Genomic DNA, 10,340 nt, shown 5'->3' on the forward strand with positions numbered 1-10,340 from the left:
AGTACAATATAAAAATGAGCAAAATTACCCAGACAACCAGGGATACCCAGCCGTATGCCACCTATTTTTAGTAACTGTTATGTTCATAATCAGTAAAAATATTACGTGACAAATTAATGCTGAGAGGGTCTATGTCCCCCAGGGTACTGCCGGAACGTACCCTAGTACTATCTAATATGCCGGACCGTACCTCGCCTACTCCACTAACGAGTCTAGAGAGTCGCCTACGCCTACTCCCTAACCCTAACCATATCAGAGTGACCAGGGTACGTTCCGGTATACCGGACCGTACCAAGGGTGCGTTCTGGCAGCACCCTGGGGGACATAGATGTACCCTATGAGCCAAATTAAACCCATCCAAAATCACAGCCCATTACAATGTGCAATGTCCCCAAACATCCAAAACTATCCAAAATTGCTATATTACAAATCACAACCTAAACCTCATTAATGTATTCATCACGAATATGACATTTTGCCATTTGTGTGGTTTTAGTTAACGCGGGGTGCTTGAGTTTTTTTAGTTGTGGCGATTGAACTGGAGAGCTAAACTTAGTCTTCGTACGTTCATAGTAATGCATCTTCTGGGCAAGGAGTGAAACTATTGCAATAAACAAGTAGAGTAGATGTAAAAGATGAAATGATATGATATTATGTAACTGAATGTGAGCTCCTACCTGAAAATCAGGAGGTACTTTTCCAGAGCTGACAGCGGTGCCATCAACTGTCCTCCATTCCACGCTGATTTCTCCTAACAATCCTTGTGCTCTTTCAATAGTGATGGGCAACGTTGCAATCTCCTCTGTTGTTCTGATCTATAGCACAATTTAACCCATTACTACAGCACCAGCAGGGTTTCTTCTGAGGGAAAATTAGACAAAGGAGGTAATGGCCAGTTTGGGGAAAAAACGCGCATGATGGATTCATATACAGGATGTATTGATATACTTATAGGTATATAGATACAGGATATACTTATTAGTAAATACAGAAACATTTTCACAATGGCAATGTTAAATTTGACAACGGCGGTGCGCCACTGTGCCTCCTATGTATAAGAAACACTGACCAGAAATCAGATTACGATCAACCATAGTAAGTTTAACTCGTATAGCTGGATACAGCATTTCTATAAACGAACAATGTTTAATTGACCTCTCACGTATCCCATGTTAAACTATCTTTACCCTAATTCCTAAGCTTAATCTAACCCAAACCCTAAATCTAACATAACTATTTTACCCCTCACTAAAAATTATCATCGATCGTTTAAGTAAGGTTAAGATTGTTAAACATGCGACACTGTCGAATTGCCCTTTAACTTCTAACGACGCTTTTAAGAGCAATTCTCAACTACGCCCACAACACAAACCTGGGAGCACGCACACCCCCTCGATCAATCACTCGCCGCTCATTACCCAGTAATCAATACGCACCTGCTGAGATTCCGTAGCCGGCACGATCAGGCCGCCAACTACGCGGCTGGCGTTCCCAGCCATGAACTGCAGCAGGCCGTAGGGGAAGTCGTTCGCTTCGACGGTGACCGTGCTGTAGCTGCCGCGCGGGTCGATGCTGGCGCCACTCATGTTCGTCGTCCCGGCGACGCCATCGTCCGACGTCGCCTCGACCAGCCGCACGTGGAACACCTCGACCGTCTCCGGCACTGCGTCGTCCACGACGCGAAGGTTCAACCGCTGAAAGCGACGACAGCGGTGTCAACACGAATGACATGCGACGTGACTATATAAACCGCTGAAAGCGACAACAGAGGCGTCAACACGAATGACATGCGATAGACAGATCATTATTTTATTTATATTCTACACACCATACTGTACATTCGTCACTTTCACATTTTTGCAGCATACTTCACGTTTAGGTTTCAGTACTGCACATACTGAGGCCATAATAAAAATATTGATTTGTTTGCCTTCACCCGACCGATCCACCAAAAAGGGGCAGACTCAGACAATATTATTGATCTTTCCCACTCTTTTTTTCTCACAAATTCTATCACTGTACATTATATAAATCTGTAGGCAATACATTATATCCTGATTATATGTACCAAGCAAAACGAAAATTCAACATAAACGGTATCTCCACACAAGCACACCCAAGCATGTAGACACCACCATGCTGAAAAAGAAACCCCTCAAAAAAAAGAAAAAAGCCTTCCTACCTACCCAAACTTTTCAGCCTGAATCGGGTGAGGGCAACCAAAGATTTTTTTAATTGCGGCCTGACAGGAGCCAACTGCTTCCACACTGTACCTGCGTTCGCTCTCCGGGAAGAAACTCGAGAACGCCAGAAGTCTCGCTGAAGTCCGACCCGTTGAAGTACGTTCCGGCCGTCTCGTTCCACTGCATGACCGTCCAGTGCACCGTCACAACACCCTCGTCCCCGAACGATCGCTGCACCGTACAGACAACGTCCACTCCTTCGGACTGCGCTAGCGACGGGGTGCAGTCACCCTCGAAGCCAAACAACCCGTTGGCGTTATCACTCTTCAAGACTGAAACGGTGAGCGAAATCGGAGGGGTCGGCCCTACTATAGGACGGCTGTTTTGTAATAAGGGGCTTACGATTGGGTTAGCATTAGAATTATGTTATGATTATAGATAGGTTAAGGTTATGGTTAGGGTTTAGTTAGGCTTAGGTTTACGTTTAGGTTATGGTTAGGGCTAGGTTATAGTTAAGGTTCGGATAGGGTTGGCGTTAGGACTAGGGTTAAGGTTAGGCTAAGTTAGGGCTATAGGGCAAAGTTAGAGCTAGGGTTAGTGTTTGAGTTTTGGTGATAATTATGACTAATGATGACTAATGACTATGTACAGCAGTTCTAAAAGCTGATTAAGCTGGAGAAAACGCACACATGTGATTGCAGATCACACTCGGTTTTTATACCATGTATATACTGTACTAATCGCCTCTGCAAAGCAACGCTAACCTGTAACCTTGCCGATGCCATCGTCGCGTGTTATCCGTGCTCCTCCTCTCGCAGACAACAGTTTGACTGCGAACACCTCGTTGCCCTCATCCTCGTTGTCCTGAACCGACTCTAACTGCAGCATGTGTGAGGCGACTCCCGGGAGGAAGGTCAGATATCCCGACACTGGCTTCACGTCCTTCCTGGCGGGTGCCCTGCTCAGTTCCTCGATCTCACTAAAATTGTGAGTAAGCGATGTGGCCTTCGTGGCGTCTAATCTATTGCGTCTATGTTTCTCAGTAAAATCACGTTGCCCATGACTTTTTTAGAGGTTAATCTTCCACATCTACGTTTCTCACAGATAACCAACTGCCTGTGTGTCAGCTTCTCTTTTCTAATGTTCATTAATTTAGCTTGTACCTCTTCTGGTTATACAATACCACAAGCTATCTTAAATTTCAAGGGTCTAATGTAATTTTAATATATATATATATATATCATGTACATATAATCACATGGAATGGCATAGACTTACCCAGGGTCTAATCTCCGGTTATAGACTCTCACATCTTGCATCAGTCCTTCATAAGTGCTTACATCACCCGGCACAATACCACCTACAAGCAATGTGCCGGACTCATCTATCACTCGCGTTGTTCCAGTCAGCCTATATCAACAGTAACAACGTGTAAAATGCATTTAGTATATTTCAAGCCTGAGATGTTAAGCCTCAACCAATAATAGCCATCGGTCACTCGATGCACAGCATTATAACAGTGCATCTGCACACTTGCACAGCTGTACTGACATCGATACAAGAAAATGAAATAAAACTACTAAATTTAATATAACATTATGTAATTAATAACATGCGGTTCACTTTTTCTAAACAAACAGTTATCGTTTAAAAAAACGCATGTACACAGAGACACAGACACAGGCAGGCACACCGTCACACGGACGCATGCACATGAACGCACACACAAGGAAGCACGCACGTGAACGCACGTGAGTGCGTGCGTGCGTGCGTGCGCGCACACTAACACACACCTATGTAATCAATTTTAGACCTACTTGCGTCCCACAAAGTATCCATTCAAGTAGAATTCTGCTTCACCGCGAGCTAACATAATTAAAATCTGATGCCATTTGCCATCACAGAGGTTCTTTCGTTCACTCCAATACAATGTTCGATGAGTCTAAAAGCAAATTAATTCTCAAAGGTAAGATATACATGTATAGAAATAAAAAAGTCCCTCTAAGGATCACACTTAATATGCAAAGCAAAACTGTAATAAAAAAATTTTATTTTCACATCTATCTTTTTCCGCTTAACTTAATTCAGCCTGCATTTTGTGTTAAGCTTCATGATGCACATACCAGACCATCTTGCTTTGAATTCATCAAGCTGTAACCAAAGGTTACTTTAAACTGTATCGTGTCAGCTTCCAAGTGCAGGGTATAGTAATGCTTGGCACCATCGTCTGACGTCTTTGCAAAAATGTAGCCATCTTGAGGGGCCACTGGTTGTATCCATGTTGAGACTGAGAAGCCGGTTTCGATGTCAGAGATCAGTGGCTGATATTGCTGGCTGATTGTCACGTAATCACCTAAGACAATTAACACATATTTACACACACACACACATATATATAATTATATATATATACATACACACACACACATGCATGCACGCATGCCCATGCACACATTCAAGTGCCACATGAAATTTTTATGAAGACAATCATCAGGTAGAGAGAAAACCATGACAGCACATCAATATGGTATATGAAAATTCTCATTTGAGCTCAAAATCGTTCCATATAACCCACCGCCATGACCGCTTCATAACTAACCTTGACTTCCACTAAACTGCAACACCTTTGTGCCTGTGAGAGGCCGTCGCATGTCCGGCCTTTCCGTGACTGTTTCGGGGTAATCTCCCAGGAACAGCAAATCCTTCGCAGCCGGAAGGTCACCAGCAATCGCATCCGAAAACACCTCCCACAGCACCTACACACCAAAAGCATTTCCAGGTATCTAGCACAACAGGCCGATTAATTCCATCAAGAGTCCATAATAGAGACTATAGACTCTGGTTATGGACTCTTGATTCCATCTAAATACAACGACGATTCTTGCTGTTATTTCAAGTTCTGAACCGATTCTCTCCTACTTCTACTGACTCGTTACTTCTACCTACATCGTCTTACGTAGAACGATACATCAGTAAAATCATAAGTGAAAGCTTGCAAATACCTGCACAGTCGAGTAGGCACCTTGCAGTCGAACCACAGTAAGGTTTGTCACTGTCGAATCTTCCGACCCCGGATAAAAGTCCTCCGCTATATACTGGTCTCGCGTGTCAGGGTCGAACATAAATATGCCATATGGGTCATCATTCCCAAAAACTTTGACTGTGACCCGAAGATGCTCGTCTGCCAGCCTGCCCTCTTGACCACTCGGACCATACCCTGCGAGCAGAATAAAACAGCCAAACTGCACAATGATCGAGATAAATTTAGAAACATTATCCCCATCAGCTTTGTGGTTCCATGGAATCAAAAGGAATTCATCCAGAATGAAATAGCTGGACTAGACAATGATCCAGAACAACTGTGAAATAATATTTCTACCCGTTTTGAAGTTCCATGGTATGAAAAGGAAATCATTCACCCGTACAGATCATATTGATCCCACGTATCTTCACAACAGATGATTAATCATGCAACCATACAATATCCGATGTAATGACAACCTGACTAGCAACAGAATATTCGAGGCTCACCAGTGACGTTGTGAAGTTTCACGTCAAAGTATTCATCATGCTCTGGGGTGCCATCAGCTAACACATCGACACTGAAGTGTTTCTCAACTTCCTGATCGAGGAATCGCACAAAGCCAGACACAGGACGAAAGTCTGTCTCCCGTGGAATTTCATTATTCGTGCCGTTTTCAACGATGTGCCACCATAACTGTGCAGCTCCAAAATTTCCAGCAAACCTTTGGATGCTAAATTGATAATGTGAGAACGTGGGGATAAGTACACACAGTCATTATCAAGGTATGTATACCCTCATTTAACATTTTGGATATTTTCAATGTTTCGGCTACATGTGTCATGAAATAATTGGACGTAAAGCAAACTTTGTAAGAAATTATTATGTATTCATAATTTTTTTCTTTTTTTCTATTTCATTAAACCATTTTTAAATAGATGCCAGATAAAGTATCATAAATGCTAATATATGGCAGTGTTGTAGGAGCTAACAGCAAAAGATATAAGACATTCAAACACAAACATACATAACATCCAAAACATCTGTATGTACAACGCGCAATGCAAATCATCACTTCAAATCATGTTTACATTCCTTACCCAAATTTTAATGTTTCTCCTTCAGTGGCAGTTATAATCAATGGTGGCACAAATCTGAACACTCCATTTGCATCATCGTTCGCTAAGATCATCACCGTTGCATTCGCTTTTGGCGTATATGCAACTACATCTCCTGCCGCAGAAGAAACAAAAATTATTTACATTATCACTGATATAAACTCAAAATCTAAGCCATCATTTAACCCTCACTTATTGAAACTTCACACGTGTTACTAACGGCAAGAGATTAGCTCTGCATGTCGTGTTCCTTTTACAATTTTAATACTTATAAATTCCACACTTTAGCTGGGGTATGTTCTTGGTAGCAGAAACTCTTCTAAATAGGGTAGGTGTAGAAATTTATATATATTTAAAATATAAATCACCAATGCTCTCTTGTTTTCACTTCGGTGCTTTGCCCCCACCCCTCTCTCTCTCTCTCTCTCTCTCAGTCTCTCTTCTCTCTCGTCTCTCTCCTCTCCTCTCCCTCCTACCTCTCCTCTCCTCTCCTCTCCTCTCCTCTCCTCTCCTTCCTCTCCTCTCTCTCCTCTCCTCTCCTCTCCCCTCCTCCTCTCCTCTCCCTCCTCTCCTCATCCTCTCCCTCCTCTCCCTCCTCTCTCTTCTCACTCTCCTTCCTCTCCTCCTCTCCTCTGCCTCTCCTCTCCTCTCCTCTCCTCTCCTCTCCTTCCTCCTTCCTCTACTCGCCTCTTCCTCTCCCTCTCTCATTCGCGTCGTTACCGTACTGGCCTCTCCTCTCGTCTCTCCTCTCCTCTCCTCTCCCTCTCGTCTCGTCTCTTCTCTCTCTCCCTTTCTCTCTCTCTCCCTTCTTTCTCTCCTCATCTCTCTCTCTCTCTCTCTCTCTCTCTCTTCGCTCCTTGTAGCCATATTCGATAGACATACGCTTTCATCATCACATGCAAACAGAGAAGAAACCTTGATAAACTATATAATCAAAACAGGTACATACAAGAGCGTATAAAGAAGAAGAGCGTATAACGGTGAAATGCTGAAACCATGTATGTCCTGCAGTCAGTCAAATTAATTAACTTTCCAGTATTATTGATCAGCTGTACCTACCTTGTTAAATAAAACAAAATCCGCATGTCCCTAAGATGCCCCTAGCGCTGAGATAATGAGTGGAGACTCGAGATCAGTGTTTACTGCGGACTGTCCTCGCTTTGAGATAACTTCGGGAAACCTGGCGTGTGTTCCGTCAATGATTGACCAATATGGAAATGAATGAAGCGTCTGTTATTGATTGCCATAGTGATGAACCCCCACTCTGTGCCCAACCTCACGCTGGATGTAATAGTGAATCTCCTGTAGTACTGACCGTGAGTCAGGCGCTACCAGCGCTACACAGCGGCGACCGGAAGCATACACTGGCCACAAAGCGAGAGACAGTCGCCACAAGTAAATACTGATCTTGAGTTCTTTGTTCGCGCAAAAATACCGAGATTTTACCGCCGTCATTATTCTCAGTGATAGGAGCATCGTAGGAACAAGCGGAGTTTGTTTTATATTAACAAGGTAGCTGACAGCTGATCAATAAATTACGCCAAGAGAATCGCCAAAATAAAACGACCAAACGTTTTCTTAAATTCGACTAATACCGCAACATGTTCACCATTTCAACCGGTGTTGTACGCTCTCCTTCTTTATACGACTCTGTGATACTTACCCCTCTGCACTCAAACAGTTCTATTGTAAAATTCATCATTCTCCGGTTCCTCCGTCATCTCTCACAACGACACTGATGGCTGCTCGTACTACGCCGCTGGAATACTAGGAGCACATCAATCGCCATGTAGTCCTGCAAATAACACGTGTTTTGTACAGACCATGTTATGTCGCGACACCTCTAATGCTTCCACACCATTACTCCAGACTATAAGTGTTCTCTGTGAATGGATTAATGATTACATATTCTAGGAGACGGGAATCAATGCACTTTTTATCACCTTCCCGAATTAAGATAACAGCGGACACGATGTAACTATAAGCATATTTGAACATGGTGTTGCAACACAAATACCCCAGGGAGACCAAAAATTCTCGGCTCTTACATTGCCATCATTTATTAATTTACTGACCAAAACAATTTACCCGTATTATTACGTTGAAGCTCCCAAGTGACAACGAATACGTGGACTTACACTGTTCGCAAATGGCTGTCCCAAGGAATGGTGCAGATATCTAAGTAGATCACAGGTGTTTCTATAGCAGCCATTTCGCCCACTGTGAACTGTACAACACCAGGGTTCTTCCTGCAAACTTGGTTCCACTGGATCTACAAGTTGTATTGATAGAATAGTATTACTATATATTGTATTATTATATTGTTATTATATTACCTTAGTTAAGAATAGTACTTGTTCGTGCTGCATTCATGCGAGAATGCGTGTGCGTGCGTAGATTTCACAGTATTACTGTCACTCTACAAAATTGCTATGGTGTCCTTACATTGTCTGCCCTTAGAGATATAACCCCTAAACAGGGTTGACAACCTTGTAGATCTCACAATCAAATTGGCAACATCTATATCACTCGATGCGACTTACCAGCAAACAACCACAGGGTCGTCATTCTTCTTGACGGTGAGCACAGCAGATTAGCCGGGCTGGAGGCGATACTCTCATGCTTGCATCTGGCTCTCATCGGCACTAATTTGAAATTCTCATCATCTCTGGATGCTACACACCCACAACCAAGTTGTAGTCATGCCATCGTGGTTGTACACTCACATATGTGTTAGAAGATAGAGTTATTTGCGTGCATGACGGTTTTTTTGCATTGATTCAGATTGTCGTGAGCAACAATATAACTTACTATTATATAAATGAAAGCAAAATGGTCACCACTTTTAATTCCTCAGATCAAATCGTTGCGACAGATCAACAAATATTCACACCGTAATCCTCATCAGGGGCAGAGCTCAAGAGCATTGGGCTGGGCCGTGACCATCTGGAAGCTAACAGTGGCCAGTGCAGGGTGTCACCATCTTGTATTCCCTTTAGGCAGTACGTGCCACTTCCAGAGTGACTGGACTAAATTGCCCGATCTCGCATCACACGTAAATTCTGCACGTTATGGTATTATTGCCTTTACTTCTCCTGACAAAACCACATTAAAATATTCTATCTCTTGAAGCTGCACACCCCTGCGAAAAAATTCACAATAAACTTTTAGGATACTGCTATAGAGTAAAAGATAATTCGTGCAGAATCCTTACAAGCTTATACACAATTATAATCTGTTAATATGCCGGAAAAAAATGGAAATTCCTATAGTAGCTATACACAGCTATAGTATGGCCGTAGAGCAACTGGCACGAAAATGAAACATGCCATAAGGATCGTCATTTTTAGAAATGGTGATGTTAATAGCTGATTTTGACCAATGTCGGACACCTTTTCCGCCGTAGCTTATAATCTGGCAGCACCGTACTCCTCATCCAGCTAAAAACAGATAAAACACTGTGTCCAATTCTTCTCACCGGCAATACACAGTTTTCCTCCTGTGCGATATCAAGCAAGTCTACGAGCCGCTATCAGCATCTTCCTGAAGTGTTTAATTATGCCTTCAACTTAGCTATCATTTTAACTTAACCTTTTAAGACAGAGGAAACAACTACAAAACATACTAAAGTATTCGGGCCAAACACTATACAATAATGAAAACTTATATCTTTTACACCCTCTGCGGATTCCATCTGGGAACAGCAACGACAGTAGCTGTATTTGAACCTTCTCCAGCTTCAAATTTCAAACACGGTTCGTTCCACGATAGAATTTCCTCATCGCTTCATTCTTCTGGTCTGAGTGCTCGACTAATAAAGATCTCCACCTTTCGCTTCACAGCATCCCACCTGACCTCTCATACTGGCCACTCTACGTGCTGGTCCATCTTCTCTGTTGTGATCCAACACCACATGACAACCAATTCACAACCAAAACAATGTGGTCGGTGTGAAATGACTTTTTAAACCCACGAGAAATATTAAAGCCTACGGTATTCTTCCTTAGACAAAGAATA

General features: G+C 42.7%; 1 protein-coding gene across 3 annotated transcripts in view; it reads right to left on the reverse strand.

Moving 5' to 3' along the window:
* LOC106805788 (G-protein coupled receptor 98-like) overlaps window positions 1-10,340 on the reverse strand; it is a 41,880-nt gene that overhangs the window by 14,618 nt on the left and 16,922 nt on the right. For all 3 annotated transcript variants that reach the window (XM_014807516.1, XM_014807518.1, XM_014807519.1), the window contains exons 20-30: window positions 6,306-6,438; window positions 5,715-5,938; window positions 5,186-5,400; window positions 4,783-4,939; window positions 4,307-4,536; window positions 4,001-4,125; window positions 3,462-3,593; window positions 2,948-3,162; window positions 2,274-2,515; window positions 1,437-1,694; window positions 678-815 (exon numbers count right to left, since the gene is read on the reverse strand). In XM_014807516.1, the coding sequence (XP_014663002.1) occupies window positions 678-815; window positions 1,437-1,694; window positions 2,274-2,515; window positions 2,948-3,162; window positions 3,462-3,593; window positions 4,001-4,125; window positions 4,307-4,536; window positions 4,783-4,939; window positions 5,186-5,400; window positions 5,715-5,938; window positions 6,306-6,438 (2,069 nt within the window). The remainder of the gene's footprint in view (window positions 1-677; window positions 816-1,436; window positions 1,695-2,273; window positions 2,516-2,947; window positions 3,163-3,461; window positions 3,594-4,000; window positions 4,126-4,306; window positions 4,537-4,782; window positions 4,940-5,185; window positions 5,401-5,714; window positions 5,939-6,305; window positions 6,439-10,340) is intronic.

The sequence above is a fragment of the Priapulus caudatus genome, unplaced genomic scaffold, assembly GCF_000485595.1.
Source record: "Priapulus caudatus unplaced genomic scaffold, Priapulus_caudatus-5.0.1 Scaffold127, whole genome shotgun sequence".
Taxonomy (NCBI): domain Eukaryota; kingdom Metazoa; phylum Priapulida; class Priapulimorpha; order Priapulimorphida; family Priapulidae; genus Priapulus; species Priapulus caudatus.